The sequence below is a fragment of the Rhincodon typus genome, chromosome 17, assembly GCF_021869965.1.
Source record: "Rhincodon typus isolate 14 chromosome 17, sRhiTyp1.1, whole genome shotgun sequence".
NCBI classification, from domain to species: Eukaryota; Metazoa; Chordata; class Chondrichthyes; order Orectolobiformes; family Rhincodontidae; genus Rhincodon; species Rhincodon typus.
The window spans coordinates 4,852,440-4,871,307 of record NC_063348.1 but is presented as its reverse complement, the minus strand read 5'-3'; the positions used below and the strand labels follow the sequence as shown (position 1 = coordinate 4,871,307).

Here is an 18,868-nt window from a genome sequence, read left to right as displayed (position 1 = left end):
CAATGCTCAACTTCTGTACTACTAAACGATTGTTATAACTAAAATCATCAGAAGATAGGATTGCTCCGAAATACTTTACCATAAAACTTGGAGCGAGCCAGGATGGAGCCACTGATACAGAAATTGTCCTTCCTGTTACTGATGTAAAAGGCAGAGATGGGGGGGTGATGCGATACCTGAGATGGAGAAGAAAGGGCAGTCATTCCGCAACTTTGTGGCCCATTAGGAAAACATTTCATAAACAGAAAAAATCTCTCTGAACCAACAATCCTTCTCCTAAAACAAACTTGTAAAACCCTTATTTCTTATCCTTGACATTGATATCCCTATTTAACTCAAAAATCCTCATGATTCATTTTTTCACTATACCCCTTTTCTCCCCATCCATAGGATGGGGCCTAACTGCTAGGCCAGCATTTGTTGTCCATATTTAATGGCCTACAGGGCAATTGTCAACATATTAGCCAGACCAGGTAAGGATGGCAGATTTCCTTCTCCAAAGGACATCAGTTTTTTACATTTCAAACTTTTGTTGAATTCAATTCTCATTATCTGCTGTGGTAGGATTCAAAGCCATGTCCCCCAAACATTAGCATGGGTTCTGGATTACTGGTGCAGTGACGTCAAAGATACACCACTGTCCCTTTGCCATCATTTCAGGCATTGTTATTCTCTAGAGTCAACGTTCCTCAATCTCCAACACTTATCCAACATCCCCACAGAAACAGATTCACGCCTAACACACCCCCTTGCAGACAGATTCATTCAACTTTTAGAAAAGCCAGAAATTAACATTAAATAAAAATTCTGGAAATGTTCAGCAGGTCAGGTATTTCAAGTAGATAACTGTTTATTTGCCCCTAGCACTCATCTGAATATTTCTTCCAGAGAAGGAAATATAATGACTCAAAATAACAAGAACTCCGCTTCCAAACTGATTTATGTTTGCGTGATGCAAGTCAGAATATATATGCTGTAGTACCCAGAACAAGGCTTGGCACAAGCACCATTGATATTTATACTTTACATGGCCCACTATGGAGATGGATAAAGCACGCACTGATTCAAAGAGGGCATTACCTGCTCTGCAATATAAAATGTCCGACTGTCAGTTTTGGGATGGTACCAGTAGCAGCGGAAAGTCTCTCCCAAAATAGGATTGTATGGTTTTTTTAGACCCTGCAGGAAACAAAGGTAAATGTAAAAGAGACCATCCGTCATCCCTGCTGTTGTGAGACATCTTTAAAGTGGTTTTAATCTGGATTCGGTTAGTTTTAAGGTCAGACTCAGCTCTGGCAGCTGATGTCTCAGCCCAGTGAAGGAAGCAGTGCACAAATCAAAAGGCTGTCAAGACCAAAGTCATGGCTGAAAGGCTTAAGTAGCTCAGAATAAAGGCTGTTTCAAATGGCACCAGCCAGCTCTCCTACTTTCCTGCATTTGCATTCGTCTAAGATATGATCACCTGTATAAAGTTACAATGCAAACTGCCTTTTTTGGATGGTAGATTGTTTAAAAACACTGAATGTATTTAACTGACTTAACATGACAGCGATGAACAGTGAGATTCTATGCAACGTAATGTAATAAATTTGAGTACACCTGCTGGGTCACTGGCTTTGGCATTCATTACTAGAAGTGTCTCGGTCATTTTAAGCATGGCAGTGTTAATGTCTCTGACCTTTCACCTGCTGCTTTCGACCTTGGAAAATAATCTCCCATTCTAAACTGCCTTTTGCAATTTCTCCTTCCTCTCAAACTGTGCCTTCTGCAAGCTTAGATTTCTGACATGAGCATCCCTAGTGTCCTGATTTCACCTCCTATGGAACAACTGACCAGTCAACCGTCCGTCTTCACTCCAGGCACTGTATTGTAAATTACGTTGTAATTGTAAATTATTCTCTTTGTTCAAACACCATCCTCTCCGAGCTCACAGTGATGTCTTTTAGTATCTTTGACAAAAGCTTTTCCATCTACAGCATTGTGGATATATGGAATTCATTGCCTAAAAGAAGGGAACCCTCAAGACATTTACAAACTACTTAGATGAGCACTTAAACTGTCATAGCATTCCAAGGCTACGGACCAAGTGCTGGAAATAGGATTAGAACAGATGGATGTTTGATGACGTGTACGGACATGATGGCCTGAAGGGCCACTATCCACGCTGTAAAACTCTACGATTCTTCTTTGCGAAGATTTTGCTTCAATTCTCCAGTCTAGTTTCCTCTTGCTCACATTACTATACTATTCTGGCAATGACAAATTGCATCATTTGTGATTGTGATGTGAGAGCTTTACGTTTATCTTGTCCCCTCACTGTGTCTAATTTGGTTGACAACACAATTGCTTCATTGAATCCTGTCTACTTCTTTGGGAGTGCCCTCACCCCACAACATCACTGGTAGAGACAGCAGAATCCTTGTCCCTCCCCCCCTTTCTTACCTCCTGGTTGCCCTCAATGACATACCTGATCAGCTTCTAAAACACATTGAGATGACACCAGCTTTAATCTCGCCACCACTTTATCTTACACTGACATCTACACTGTGAACCTGTTTGCTTGTATCAAGTTATACCCGAATTAAAGTGCCTGCTAACCGGAAATCAGTTTTTCACTCGCCTCCATAAATCTGAACCTTTGGCACTGAAATCTCCTCAGCAATTTGATTAGTTTCAACCAGGCCCCATTTAATTTGGCTGAGCTTCAGATTTATCACCTTATCCAACAACCAGATAATTTTTCTTCCATTTCTAATATAGTGGTGGCCTCCCACCTCAGCACCACTGTATTTTATCACCACTTCAACATCTTCCAATCCCTCTTCCACAAATTCCAACATCCAAAGCTCAGCCCATATTTTATCACTTGCTCATCCCTTCTTGCCCATCACTCGCAACTTTGCGTTTTGCATGGTTAATGCAGAATTACATGGATGAACAAATTCTAATAGGCTGACAGATAGGTGCCTTAACCATCTGCCGTAATGGGGCAGCAAACGACAAATCTCCAAGTCAAGTTCCACCACTCCAGTCTCTTAGCCACCCAAGAGAGACCTTACCATGGTACTCATCACATTTGTCATTGGGCTCCTTCTCCTGGTAACTATCCTGTTGCTGTTTATCCTGTTGCTGTTTATCCTGTCTTACCTTTGGTTTCTTGTAAAACCCAGAGAGGTACCATCGCAGAACCTGTTTCATGCAACTGTACGCATTCTCTTCCAGAGCAGCTCTGGGGAAAAATAGAAAGCACGAATCAGAAATCTTAAGTGTAGGTAACTGCTGAGAGAGCACTACATATCCATTTATGGGCTGCCAGATGCAGGCATCTTGCAAAAGCTGCAATAAGTTTCAGAATTTTGAGTTATCCCCTGTGAACCTGAGCCACCCTGGGACTTCAAGTGCCCTGGCCAATTAAAGAAGTTTGGCTGTGCTTGCAACCTAAAATTTTCCGATATCTGGTCCAGCGAAGCTACAGGATCCAAGGAGTCTGGCACTCGAGTAACTTTTGGTGAATATCAAAAGGAATGCGAGTGTAGGGAAAATAACACTTTCCATTTTTGATACCTGTTGTCAGCATTAAGTGCTGACTGGTTATGTATGACACATTTAGGTGCAGAATTCAAACTATTTTAATTCTGTTTCAAGATAGCAGAAATAACATGACAAGGACTTTCATGTTTACCATAGGATTAGAGCTGATGATTCCAATCAAATTATGGACTGGCTAAGTTTAAAGGTTGTTTTTAACACTTGCTTGTGGTTATTGGGGAAAGCCTTTTTGCAAAGGTTTTCCATGAACAACAAGAGGAGGACAAAGCTTAGCGACTGCCAATTCTGGCAATAACTTGGCAGTCAGTAGGGTGGTCTGGAAAACCAAGCAAGTGTTTAGGATGAAAGAATAATGTTGAAAGATTAATGGGTGATAAACTCCAAGTAGAGCTGGTAAAGATAGTGGACTGAATCTTGGGGTCCCGAACCGAAATGTCAATTTTCCTGCTCCTCTGATGCTGCCTGGCCCGCTGTGCTCTCCCAGCTCCACGCTGTGTTATATCGTAAGGCTAAATCTTATGCTTTTCGGTCAAAGGTGCAAGTTACGTTGAGTTTTCTGGAGGGATTTCTGTCATGAGGCCTAGCCAGTTTACTCACCATATCTCACCAAACTCACCTCACTCACTACCTAGACATCGCCCCTACAGTGTCCCATCACACTTAATACCCACCTCATCTTACCACATGCCATTCTCGGAGCAATTTTCCACTCAGTGGATATTTGCTGAAAGACCCTTAGGCACACACCATCTTTGAAAGGCCGAGATAGCAGGAACTGTCAATGCTGGAGAATCTGAGATAACGATGTGTAGAGCTGGATGAACACAGCAGGCCAAGCAGCATCAGAGGAGCAGGAAAGCTGACGTTTCGGGTCTTCAGAAATTTCTGAAGAAGGGTCCAGACCCGAAACGTCAGCTTTCCTGCTCCTCTGATGTTGCTTGGCCTGCTGAGTTCATCCAGCTCTACACCTTGTTATCTCATCTTTGAAAGGCTGCTGAGTGCCTGAACAAGCGTTGGCAATTGGGCATTACGTCTGCCCAGCATTGTGGCAAAGCAGCTACAATGCCATGCTTCCCACCACATTAGGCCAACATGTCTGACACAATAAAACCTTCCCCTTCCAGCCTGATCGTTATCAACTCTTTTGTCTGTCCAACTGCTCTTCTCTCTTTTTAGGCTCTATCCTATCATTTACTCCCTACCCAATCCCCCTCCCCCTTTTTCTGCATATAAGCTGACGTTTTCCCAGCCACCGTCAGTTCTGAGGAAGGGTCACCAAGCCCAAAAAGTTAACTCTGTTTTATCATTCATAGATGCTGCCAGACCTGCTGAGCTTTTCCGGCAACTTTTGTTTTTATGCCTGACACAACCTCACATATACAAACCATTCTCTCACCCCAGTCACTTTTAACCATCAGGCCACATACTTCATCCGTCTACAGGCTACAAACACCCTCTACAACAGCACAACCCTGCCTCCAATGCCCACGCTGTGCCATGCTGTTGCTCTTTTCCCGAGTAACCAGCCTCGCAAGACCCTGCGACCTTAAGCACATCAGGTACCAGAGTGCTCCAGGTTGTAGGAATCATGGCAGGTACCATGCAGGTGCACATCTCCGGGAAGTGGTAACGGTGATCGTAGATCATCTGTACATTAATGTAAGGGAACCCCTGTTTGTTGATGAATTTCAGAGTGTTGTGATACGACTCTCAGTACCAGAGGGTGAAATTGATGGCACCATGCACCTAGCTATGTTTCTGTAACCCCTGTCTAGACTGTAGCACTGATCATGGCGGGGGCTGGGGGGAGGAGGGAGATAAACTGGCATGATGGCATTGTGACTTTGTACCAGGTCACTGCCCTGATGGATTGTGGGTGCCCGACAGAGATCCCACACAGCTCAGCCACTGCTCCCTGGAACGAGGCAGTTGCATGGAAATTCAGTGCAGCTGTTACCTTCGTAGGTCTGGAGAGGACGGCCTGCCATTCCTACAGGCCCCAGATCCGCTCCAGCGCCCACCGTAGTTGTGTCAGCGTCACAGGACATGTGGAACCTGGGTCACATTATACCTCCCTCATCCCCAGGAAACAGAGTCAGGGGAGAAAACCTCTGGGCCTCATGCCTCCTCTAGACTGCTTTAGCTGACCCGGGTGCTCCTCCTCCTCTACAGTATCCTTCTGACCTTGCTGTCAGTCCTGCTCCTCCTGCATTTGCAGTTGCACCAGGGACAGAGCTCTCAGTGGAAATGTTGGGGACAGAAAGTGCAAGCGAGGTTTTTGGATGTCAGAAGCACACTCTGCAGATGAGGGCTAGCACACTTCACCACTCTGCACCTGATATTGACGGACATGTCTCTATCATCCATCCACCTTCAGGCTCAGTGTGTACAATAACACGGTGAAGGTGCTTCCTGGGCTGACTGACCATAACACATCGTTGAAAAGCGTGTGCCTGAAGCACTCTGACACCTTTCATCCCCCAGGCCCACAACAACCTTTCAACTTCTCACTGCACTCAATGCAGACCATCATTACACTTCCATGATGGACGATGAAATGATGGTGTGGGTGCTCACACAACACCTTTGAAAGTTACGTAAATAATGTTTCATGCCTGGCCAGCACTGGCCTTTTGTAACATCACTGCTGCTAACTTCGCCAGGATTAAAACAGCTGAATTCAATTTGTAAAAACCAATGGCATGTCTCAATTCACATCTGACCCCATAAGCATCTTCACTCTGCATGCCTGTTGCAAATCAACAATGAAATAATTGCAAATTGTAAGCAGCTGGAGTTTGTAAATAACAACTTCACGTGTTTGCTCCTTCAATGTCCTTGCATGTAGCAAACAGCTTTCACGTGACAGACAGTCACTCTGCCCACCCTGGGCATCATGCTAACCGTTTTATAGGAGCACTTCACATTGAGATAGCGAGCATGATGGCAGGATCACAGCTGGCTATGGAAACCATTGGATTGCTCCTGGCCACCAGGTTGACAATTGCCAGATGCCAATGACCAGGGATGAGGGCTGCACCTGGTCTCTGTTGGTTGTACCTTGAGACGCTGTTTGGCATACCCCACGTGGAGATCCTTCAGAGCAAGTGTTGAGCTTAATCCGCTAGGTTCCTGCTCTGCTTCCTACATTCTCACATCCAGCTTGTTTGGCACATTTGGTAAAATAGAAAGCTGAATATGAACGAGGCAAATCAAAGTCATTATTAAGGTCTTTAACAAGCGAGAAACTAACTGCACTGCTTGTGAAATGCATAAAAGTTGGAGCTCCTGATGTTGAGATTGACTTGTCAAGATTTCTCTTCGGTTTCTGCCACTAATCTCTCAACAGTCCACATCTCCCAGACCCCAACAAGATTCTAAAAATGTGAAAAAGGGGCAAGAAGTTTAATAACTTCAGTATCTTCCATTTGCTTACACCGTGAGACAAGTGTTTCCTTATGTTAGTGCACAATTCTTATAATGTGTCACTGAGGAATCACAAGTTTAATTAATCAAAAGCAGGTTTTCATAATGTACTTGTAGTGGCTACAAGCTGTTGTAGCAGTACCACACATCACAGATAACGAAGCGTATGGCAATCTGTGACTAGAGATATAGTGTGCAAAAGTCAGGAAGTTGTACTCAACCAAAATATAAACCAACCCCTCCAGCTGGAACGATTGCATGATTCATTGAAGACTTATTTTAAGATTTCAATTCCTTTTCTGTTTTGCTGCAAATTCGCTGCATCCACTGGCTCCATTTGGAGCTCATCTCCACTAATTCATTTGACATTCCCCTTTCATGACACTTACCCATGATACCCAATGAGTTGTGGATTATTGTCAGAATTGGGAGTCACTGCGCGCTAATTTGTTGTCTAGTGTATACTTTTACAAAGGCTTCCCCCAGCATCCACAACCTGAATGAAGAGTTTACTCCCACATGAAGTGGTTGAAACAAATAGCAAGTGAAACAAGCACATTTTAGGGAAAAGCTATATATGTAAACAAAGAAGAAATCAATACAAGGAAATGGTTAGATGAAGCAAATGATATGGGTTTGGAGTATAAACCCGGCTATGTTGTAATTTCTGTTCAATTAAATTCAGTCCAATAAACACCCTCAGGTCAGTTGGCATGACAAGTTAAGTGCTCCCTCCGCTTTGCAAATGAAGTACTCCCATGCTACAACCAGCACTATGCAAGATTTTACAAAGTTCTGCCTCTGTTAATTAGTTCATTGCTTCATTATGCAGTAAAAGATTCACCAGTGATGTGCATTTGTTTGTGTTAGGACTGACAGCACAGCTGTGGCTCAACTGGGGAGGTGATGGCCTAGTGGTATTATCGCTGGACTGTTAATCCAGAGATCCAGATAACATTCTGGGGTCCGGGTTCAAATCCCGCCATGGCAGATGGTGGAATTTGATTTCAATAAATATCTGGAATTAAGATTCTAACGATGACTGTGAATCCATTGCCGATTGTTGGAAAAACTCATCTGGTTCACTAATGCCCTTTAGGGAAGGAAATTGCCATCCTGACCTGGTCTGGGCTACATGCGACTCCAGACCCACAGCAATGTGGTTGACTCTTAACTGCCCTCTGGGCAATTAGGAATGGGCAATAAATGCTTCCTAGCCAGCGACACCATCATCCCGTGAATGAATTGAAAAAAAAACACTAGCTTAAGAGTCAGAAGTTCGGGGGCTTAAATGTCTCTCTCAGGCTTGAGGCTCCAACTAAACATGAGACAAGGGCTGTCGTAGCACACTGTCATCACCTATGAGCCATAAGGCACGGGTTCAAGTTCTACCTGCTTCGTAACACCACTGAACAAATTGATTAACAATATCCACGCTTCAATGCAGTAAGGACAGTGCCTTCCTGTTTGAAGTGCCACCTTTGGCAACTTGCCAGAATGGCCGTGTGGTCTAAAGTGCCAAATTGAAACAGTGTCTTAAAAAACAAACAAAAAAACTGCAGATGCTGTAAATCAGAAAAACCAAAGTTGCTGGAAAAGCCCAGCAGACCTGGCAGCATCTGTGGGGAGAAAGCCGAGTTAACGTTTCAGTTCTGAAGAAGGGTCACTCAACCCGAAACGTTACCTCTGATTTTCTGATGCTGCCAGACCTGCTGTGCTTTTCCAGCAACTTCGGTTTGTGTTGTTGAAAGAGTGTCTTGCTTGCTAAAGCCTGATGAGTTCTGGTCCCTTTCTAGAGTGTGTTCAAATCTCACTCCTGGCATTCATGAATACCACATGTATTCACTTTCGTCCACAATGCCTTTAAAGCCAGACCATCTCCTCCAGAAAGATCCAGACCACTACTGACCTGTTGCCCAGGGAATTAGCCAAAAGCCTGTCTCACTATATATACTGACATCTTTGAAAATATAAAGAGAGTTTACACCCAGATCCGAAAAGATCTCTTGGGAACCCAGCTGCACAATTTGAGCTGTCACATAGAAATTCCCGTGTGAATTTCCTGTACAGGTTGCTCTTGCACACTTCCCATTTCCTCACTCTCCTCTCAGCAGCCTGGACATGCCTGACATTTGGGACAGCCCCATTGGAGGAGGCTCTCCATGTGGGAATCTCCCACGTTACAAAGAGGGGCTTGGCGGAGGATGCTGCGTATTGCTATCCTATGTAATAGACAGGCTCACAGACTGCCACGTCGTCTTTAACCTCGGGGAGTTTGTGCTCCAAGTGTATACGGATGGTTGTTTTTGGTTGCACTTCAGCCTGATGCTTCTGATCTTTGACTCCAGTGTGGGGGAGGATGAATGTGTGAGAGCACCTCGTCATGGATCTGCCCCTTAACCTGGTCACTAGCAGGTCCAGGGAGCATGTCATGGTCCATTTCAGGGGCTGGAATTGATGGGCTTTACCCTTACAGTCTTTATTGAGCAAGTAAGTAACGTTTGCCACTCTCCAGTCCTCTGGCGCCACCGAGTCTAAGGGAGGCTGAAAAATTATGGCCAGAACAGAAGAGACTCCCTGGTTGGTATGGGGATTGACGTGGGAAATTGGGTTATTAGTCCCATGCTCTAAACATGTGAGCTAACTTGACAGTAAAACAAAAAAATCATCACTTACTGAGACAGTAGGTCAGCATGGTAGTAGTAGTCAGACAATTTGTCCAGGAATGACCGAGGTTCCAGGATAAACGTTGGTAACACAACACGAGATAGGTCCATTCCCGGTCGGAGTTGCTTCAACACTGTCCACATCAGACTCTTGTTCTCTTCGGTCACGGTTTCAGCCTGAGAGGTTTCACCAATCTACAGACCAAAAAGGAAAGTAAACATATTTCTATCAAAACCACATATGGACTTTTCCTTCGCGGCCAATTAGAGAAACCTCTCCACTGCTTCAGATTTGGGAAGGCCACTGCATGGATTCAATTTCAAATTTATCAAACTTTATACTCAATATTCAAAGCAGCTTTCCGAATACAGTGCAACTTTTGGTTCACAACACTTCCCAAACTTCTTTTTTGCAGTGTCTCACAGTCAAATCTCACCCAGATAGGAATCTGATCTTTAGTGATTGCGATTTTGAAAAACTCCATGCTCAAAAACCCGCACACAGTCACAGGAAAAGCAATGGTTTGAACTCCAAATAATGCTAAGTGTCTGCCACACAATTCTTACTTCTCCAAAGTCCTCTGAATCTTCTGCCAAGTAAGTCATCTCTGGCAAGGCCTTCCTATTCATCTCCCCCTGGATTTCAGACAGGTCTGTGTCACTTTCCTCACTCCTGCTGCTCTTGTCGATTGTGTCATTTTCCAGCTCATCGTGGTGAGGATCATTCTCTCGGTCCGATTTGTCAGAATACATGTCAACATCTTTGTACTGAACGTGGCTTGCAAATTCAGCATCGCTTGAACTTTAGACAGAGAGGGGAAAAAAAAAAGACAGCAGGCTTAGGAAAAACAGCTGGAACCAAAACGTGTTGTTAAATTACCCGAGTGGGATCCAAGAAAGGATTTTGATTCAGAAAAGGAAGTAGAAAATGAGATGCTTAAGGTGGCAGGTAGAGAGGTTGCAGCAAAGGCAGGATCTGCCAACAGAGGTAAGACAAAGATGGGAAATGCACATTGGCCAACTGCTGTGCAAGGTGGTAAGGTTCGGTGGGAAGGGGTTCGGGACGGGGGGTGGTGGTGGAATATGGCAGTTGGAAAAAGAATTTGAAGCTAATGTAGATTGCAGTCGTAGCATGGAATAAGGCTTCAGTGAGCATGGGCAAGAAGGCAATGATTATAAATTTGTTTGGAGTTGGAGTTGACCACTGAGGACAGAGGGATGGGCAACTGTGGCTTTGTGTAGGAAAAAGGTCAAAGTCGAGACTATTTTAGATGAGTGTTGGAGAATGAAGGGTAGGAAGATTACAGGGAAACAAAGTCTGGAGATGACAAAAAAATAATGCTGATGGTGGGATGAAAATAAGCTGGTAATGTTATACATAATAGTGGAATAGAACATAGGATTCAAAGCTCATCTCAGTATTAAATAAGACAATTACGTTTTACATAGTCCAAGTGTAGCAATGTGGGTAGTGTTTGTAGGGTAGATAAACAATAATTTCTGGCTGCGTGGTGTTCAACTGCAAATGGTCTCGTTTAACATCAAGCAATTGAGAGTGTAGAGGTAGCTGTAGAGTCAAGGGCAGTCCAAATATAGAATCACTGAAATTTATATTTCAGTGTCAGTTAGAGTCAGGTCATTCATTCCATTATTTCTGTATCTGACTTCTGCTAAACTATTTGCAAAACCATGCTTTCAGCATTTTTTTTTGCAGAATTTATGACACTATCCTACATATGGTGGCTCAAATCATGATTGTGGATGATGCCATGCAGGGAAAGCATATAAATGAGACAGCAGAGGGGGCCAAAGATTGAACCTTGGGAAACTTTAGAGATGCGGGAACAGGACGAGAAACAAACTCATGGAGATGCATTAGCTGATCACGAGGGACAAGAATAGAGCCTTGAAAGGGCACTCCTATACAGCTAATGAGGCTGTACGTTAGAAAGATGCCCACGACAATGCTAAGTTCAAGGAAGGATCAAAGAGTGTACTCTATAGTTGCAATCACACAGAATATTGTCTGTGAATTTAACTGGGACAGCCTCATTCCTGGAAAACCACAGCAATGACTTGGAGAGGTGGACATGGTGATAGGAAGCAACATATTCAAGCAGATTGGAGGTAGGATGGTAATGATAGAGGAGATATTTCTTTTATTCAATCACGGGATCAGGGCGTCGCTGACCTGGCAGCATTTATTGCCCAGAGGGCAGTTAAGAGTCAGCCACATTGCTGTGGGTCTGGAGTCACATGTAACCCAGACCAGGTAAAGATGGCAGTTTCCTTCTCTAAAGGACATTAGTGAACCAGATGGGATTTTCTGACAATTGACAATGGATTCACGGTCATCATCAGATTCTTAATTCCAGATAGTTATTGAATTCAAATTCCACCATCTGCCGTGGTGGGATTCGAACCCGGGTCCCCAGAATGTTATCTGGATTAACAGTCCAGTGTTAATACCACTAGGCCATTGCCTCCCCTTAATGATATGGGTCAAGGATAGGCTTTCTGAGGAATGTAATAATGGAGGCTTGGAAAAGAAATGGACTCTGCCTGTACAGAAGAAACCATTATGAATATTGCAGGAACAAAGGCCAAGAAAGGCAGTTGACTGGTCAGAGATTGGACAGGAGAGGAAGACTGCAGAAGGAGGAATAATCATAGACTGGCTAAGGATTGGGGCTTGCACAAATGAAGGGAGTAGAGATGGAGTAAGTTAATTATGGTTATTGAAGTCAGTTTATGGATGGCCACAGTCATGGAGATAATGAAGTCTATGAGGTCTATATACCTGGAGTTGGAAGTGAGTGTGTTCGTTTTCCCCTGAGCTTACCCTCCCACCCCCACCTAGTGTTTTTCCAGTTTCTTCCTTTCACATTTTATATTGTTTCATTCCAGCCTGGACTTGTTGCATTCAACTTTGGTACACACAATGCCCATTTCCAGTCACAGATATTCAATTACATGATAACGTTAAGATCTCCAAATACATTGTCAAGACCTTCTATAGTTTACAATACCACCAGTTGGAACATAATGTCCAGTGGTAAACACACATGCTGCACATCAGCAGTACCCTCTATTGTTCAACTCATTACTGTTGATATTTTTCCATTAACCTGTGCAGCCTATACTAATTACTAGCACTAACAACTGGGTCTTGCTGTATCTCAGACTGTGATCAATGAACGAACTGGAGGGTCAGTACTACTTTCCTACTGCCTGCTAATTAGCCTCCATGTACTAGTTCATGGAGATCTGTCCCCTCACCTCATCCATGCTTGTGAAGTGGTTATCCTCAAGCTGCACAGAGCCATTATCTCCCTTTAATGCAGAGAGACGTCTATGGTTCTTTGCAGACTTCACCTCCTTACCTTACATGTAAGATATTCACAATCTAGGCCCAATAAAATAGATCAATAAATGAGCCAGTGCCTATGCACCTACTGGAAGTGCCCCTGGTGAGTGGAACTGAAGCCTTGTAGTAGACTGTGCAGTCCTGAGTGAGTTGCATCCATGGAGTTATTGAGATCACCATCCTTGACTGTGCTGCGTTTGAGAAGACTTGAACACCGCAGAGCTAATTCCAGAGCATCCATCCAACAACGACCTGAGGAGAGATAAAAGAAACAGTCAGGAATAAACTAAGAAATAAACATCACATACATGCAACAATATGAATCAGGATACAAACCAGGTTTTTCAAGTATCGGTCAAGAAACAGAGAAATAAAGATCTTACATAAAACTGGAAATGCAGTTCAAGAATACAACCAGTTTGCTGCTCAGCAACACAAACGTAACATACATATTGTCTATGAGTCAAATGTATCCCAAAAGTCATCAGTCAACTTTTACACGGTTAACGTTTTCAAGGATTGACACTGCTGGTGCATCGCCGTCAGTTTTACTTTTGTGCCATCCTCTACATTAAGCTGAACTACTATGACCTAGGGGTTCTTGTGGACTGCAGTCTTTACAAGGATGTCTCTTTTACCAATCTTAATAAGACCATAAGATATAGAGCAGAATTCGGCCACTGAGCCCATCGAGTCTGATTCTTTTGTCAACTCCATTCTCCTGCCTTGTCCCCGTAACCTTTGATCCCCTTAATAATCAAGAACCTATCTATCTATCTTCATCTTAAAGACACTCAATGACTTGGCCTCCACAGCCTGTTGTGACAGAGTCCCACAGATTCACACCACTCTCTGGCTGAAGAAATTCCTTCTCATCTCAGCTCTAAAGTGTTGTCCCTTCACTCTGAGGCTGTGCCCTCGCGTCCTAGTCTCTCCTCCTAGTGCAGGCATCTTCCCCATGCTTCACTCTACCCAGGCCTCTCAGTATTCTCAAAGTTTCAATCGGATATCCCCCATCGAGTACAGACACAGTACCCTCAACCACTCCTCATATGACAAGCCCTTCATCCCCGGGATCATTCTTGTAAACCTCCTCTGGATCCCTTCTGAGGCCAGTGTGTCCTTCCTTATAATTTGGGGCCCAAAACTGCTCACAATAATAATGGTCTTGTTTATTGGCATTATCAGTGTTACGCTCATATTTTCAATCCACGTCCTTTGGACTCTCTATGTCGGATGACAAATCCACAGTATCTGATGAGCTTATTCTGGAGTTCAGGTGACAGAATTTGTGAAATATTTGTTTTCTGACAGAGTACTACTATTCTGCCTTTTCATGAATTTTATGCACCATCCAGAATTCCAAAATATGAACTTTCTTCACTTCTCTGATATTTTAGAGCCTGATGGGTTTTGCAAATGAGAATATGACCAGGTTGTCGATGCTCAAACCCATTTTTATTTGATCCCCAGTTTAAAATCGAGCAACACCTTTGTGATTGCTTCTCAAAAGATAGTGTGGTAAGCTCATCTGGTACCCATTACTTTGATTTATTAACTGGGAGACCACTGCTGGAAGTCAAGGGGAAATCCAAAAGTTTCCTGCACATGTCATTACATTAATAAACTGCAGTAAGTACCGATAAGAAATTAATAATGGTATATGAAAAATTACACTTAATTCAACCAAAAGTGGTGGGATCAACTTTTATATGGGTTTAACTTTTAAGCGAGCGTACACGGTATATTTCTTGAGTGCCTGTGTTGTAATGAAGTCTCAAGATGCTCTTGAAAATATTGTAGAGCACAGTACGCAACCCAGACTGATGAGTAGACGTTGTTGGATCCGATGACCAAAGCCTTGGATATAGAGGTGGTTTTAAGGAGTGTCTTAAAGGAGAAGAATGTACATTGGAGGAGAGGTGCAGGTAGGGAAATCCAGAGCTTAGGGCCTAAGCGACAGACGGCATAGCCAATAGAGGAGCAACTCGAGTACAGAACGTGCAAGAAGCTGGAAGAGAGTGAAAAGGTTTGCGGGCCTGTTGGAGATCACAAAGATGGGGAGGGATGAAGCCATGGAGGTTCAAAAACACGGATGAGAATTCCAAAACGAAGGTATTGCTGGACTAGAGGCCAATGCCGGTCGGGAATACCAGGGTGGATTGGTGAACAGGATTAGTCAGAGTTAGCATATGGGCAGCAGAGTTTTAGATGACCTCAGATTTGCAAAGGATGTGGCTGATCGGCCAGACTGTGTTGGAATAGCACAAGCAGATGTCAACAAAACAACAAAAAAGGCTTGAAAGAAAGTTTTAGCAGCACATAAGCCAAGGAACGGACAACATTTTAACAGAGATGGAAAATGGCTGTCTTAACGATGGCACACATATCAAGTTCAAAGCTCATTTTAGAGCAAATGTAACACCAGGGTTCTGAGCAGACTGAGATCTCAGATCGCTGCCAGAGATAGAGTCGGAAACAGGATTTGGAGCCAGAGCCAGAAACAATGGCTTTTAGTCTTTCCAATAGTGAGTTGGAGGAAATTTCTATTCATCTAGAAATAAATGTAAGATCAGCCACCTGATAATTTAGCAACAGGGGAGGAGTCACGAGAAGGTGGCCGGAGTTCAGAATAGTTCAGGGTAGCGGGTGAATTCAATCCAAAAACCTCACAAACAGTCACAAAGATTACAACAATAAGGATACCCAATTCAATGCACCTATTTTAACTGGTGGATTAAAAAGTGCAGTGAACAGAATCTGGGAGAAGCTGCTCCTTTTTTCACAGGTTCTGGTTTTGCCATGTCGCTGCCAAACTCATCCGATCGCAGACCCTTCCTTTCCCCTTCTTTCTTTCTGTTCTTGTCTTTGAACCTTGCTGGGCTTATTTGTTTGGGTGCAAGCCACCCCTGGGGCTTCAGTGAGTCCTTCCTGAAACTTGCCGAGTTCCTCACCATTGCAGATATTGAGCTGGAATACAGATCTTTTCCTCACTTGGACTACATTGCTGGCCAGTTCCAGGATCTTCATGGTGGTCAGATACACAGGGGGTGCAGCTTTCACATGCTCAGTAGCTGGTGGACGTTGCCAATGGCGAACTGAAAACTGGCTCTGGAGAGGGAGATCTCACCTTTGGGCTGTGCTGGTACTGGTCACTGGTGTTATAGCCCGCCAGGAACCACCACACACTCGGTCTATCCACTGCCAGCACAAGTTCACTAGGCTTATAAACTGCATCTGCACCTGGTGGCAACTGGGTGGGTTTGCACCTTGAAGCTGCCAGGATGCCAGGCAGCATCCTAGTCCGTGTCTGTGCATGCACGCGTCTGTGTCTGTGTCCGTGCGCCTGCGCATTTCCTTCTCTCCCCAGTGTCGGGTGGGGACAGATGGTACAGCATTGTCCCATGGCTTTGTTTACTTAAATTCTGTTCAATAACTTGGTACTTCCTGCGTATTAGTTTTTACCCATCCAGTACCTTTGCCATCTCTATCTCTGTCAATATTTTGTCATCATGAGTTCAACATGGGTTGTTTTATTTACCTGCCAGGCCATAGGAAATACAAACTTGATTTAAAATGTAATTTGTGTATTGTTATTGAAGGAGGGAATGGGGAAGGTGCTGTATGCAAAAAGACAAAAACTCAACGCTATTTTCTGCAATATTTAAGGATTTTCTTCATGTCAGTACTTATAGTGTCGCTAGAACGAGGAAAAGACAAAGCTGTCCATGATTTCAACACAACATCCACCACAAGAAACATTCACTCCCCCAACTAAAATTAAACAAAGAATAGAAACAAAGAAACTCAAGTGAGGAGAGATCAGAGTTAACATTTCAAGTCCGGTGACTCTGACAAGGAATCGAAATGTGAACTCTGATTACTCCCTACAAAATGCTCCCAGACCTGCTAAGTTTCTCCAGCAATTTCAGGGTCACTCCCTTCACCAGTGACACACCATGTTTGCAACGTTTACTATTGCTACAAGATGGACTGCTAAGCTACTTCAACAGCAACCTCTAAGTGCAGCATCACTACCACCCAGAATGACAAAGGCTGCAGACAAACAAAACATTATCATTTGCAGAATCCTCCTCAAGTGACGCACCATCCTCACTTGGAAATATATTGCTGTCCCTTCATTTTAAAATCGATTTCTTAACCTCACTGCACTGAGAGTACCTTTACCATGCAGATGGTATCAGTTCAAGAAAGTGCTCTCCACAAACTTTCTGCTAAGAAATATGAAATGGGCAAAACATCAATGATGTGGACACACCCAATGTGATAAAGGTACATTATATATAATCATCATTTGGGAATGTTGATTCTTCAAGTAGAGACAGATGGGTTTTGTTTTCATTTATGTGAAGGTTTTTATTAAAAAGGTCAGAAAGTCATTTGGAAAAAAATGACCTAAAAACCATCATTTCTAAGAAAGCATGTGACCTAAGTGTTTTCCAAGTACCTTTGATGTTAATTAATAAAGTATTTACTTGGCCAGAAAAAAAATACACAAAAAAAAATTCAGGAGACACAGATAATTTTGTTTAAATTGAATTCTGTTCAGTTTAGAAGTATCAGGTTTCAGTTTCATCCTAGCAGAAGAATCAGGTTTACAGCTCAGTAGAATAGTTTCAGCCTGGCACAAGGGCAGGTTAGTTTATGAGGTATCCAAGCTGTGAGTGTTTGAGTAGAAATTTTCACACAACCAAAGCTGGAAAGATATTTCAACAATCAAAAGTGGCAAGAAGTTGTAAAACTGTTTCAAGCAGCTCGAGGAGGAAGACTGGTAAGAATCAGTGAAGTAAGAAATTAAAAAGGTTTCAAACAGAAGTGCTATTTCTCTGGAACTAAATATCTTAAATGGATACTCTGGAAAGAAGATTGAATCTGTTGTTGCAGTTTACGTTCTTTTCAATTTTACTTGTATATTTATAAAGTTATTACACAAAATAAAACATAATAAAAATTTGTGTTCATGTCTTTAAAAAACATTGGCAGCCTCGTGTTCATGTTCAATGACTAAACACCCGATAATCAACTGCAAAAATAAACTTATGGTCTATTAATTCAGGTTTCATTCTGACATATAGCTTGTCCAAAAAGCATCAAAACAAAGTGGAAGCTCATCATTGCTGAATTGAACTTGTATTCTAGTGAATTTAAGTGGGATCTATGAATTGTTAATAAAGACATATTTGGAGGGGCTAGACATAAAACATAAATGTTATTGTGAAATTTACTGAACAAATTTGAACTTCCAAATGGCTTTGAATGTTGCTAAGACTCTTCCAGAGGTAGAAGACATAACAGTGAATTATGTGCAATCTTTGACTAAGGCCAAACCGAGAGAATTAGCAGACAAATTGAAGGTAGAAATAAAATGTTGGATCTTGTACGGTTGGTGTTGTGGGGGAAGAAGAAGCTCACTTTCTAAAGGTATATCCAAAACTCTGGTCGCTTCCTGAAAATGATTTGTGCTGTGACTTTGTGCAGTTGAGAACCCAATTTCAATTAATGCAATCAGAGATAGTAGGAACTGCAGATGCTGGAGAATCCGAGACAACAAGGTGTAGGGCTGGATGAACACAGCAGGCCAAGCAGCATCATAGGAGCAGAGAGGCTGACGTTTCGGGCCTAGACCCTTCATCAGAAAAGGGGGAGGGGAAGGGGGTTTTGAAATAAATAGGGAGAGAGTGGGAGGCGGATAGAAGAGGGATAGAGGAGAGGAAACAAACAGGTCGAAGAGGCGGGGATGGGGCCAGGAAAGGTGAGTGTAGGTAGGGAGTTAGGAAGGGGATAGGTCAGTCCAGGGAGGACGGACAGGTCAAGGGGGTGGGATGAGGTTGGTCGGTAG

General features: G+C 43.2%; 1 protein-coding gene across 1 annotated transcript in view; it reads right to left on the bottom strand.

Moving 5' to 3' along the window:
• LOC109917701 (oxysterol-binding protein-related protein 8-like) overlaps window positions 1-18,868 on the bottom strand; it is a 131,841-nt gene that overhangs the window by 19,832 nt on the left and 93,141 nt on the right. The window contains exons 4-9 of the mRNA XM_048607285.1: window positions 13,098-13,260; window positions 10,209-10,443; window positions 9,652-9,836; window positions 3,148-3,229; window positions 1,081-1,179; window positions 80-176 (exon numbers count right to left, since the gene is read on the bottom strand). Of these exons, the coding sequence (XP_048463242.1) occupies window positions 80-176; window positions 1,081-1,179; window positions 3,148-3,229; window positions 9,652-9,836; window positions 10,209-10,443; window positions 13,098-13,260 (861 nt within the window). The remainder of the gene's footprint in view (window positions 1-79; window positions 177-1,080; window positions 1,180-3,147; window positions 3,230-9,651; window positions 9,837-10,208; window positions 10,444-13,097; window positions 13,261-18,868) is intronic.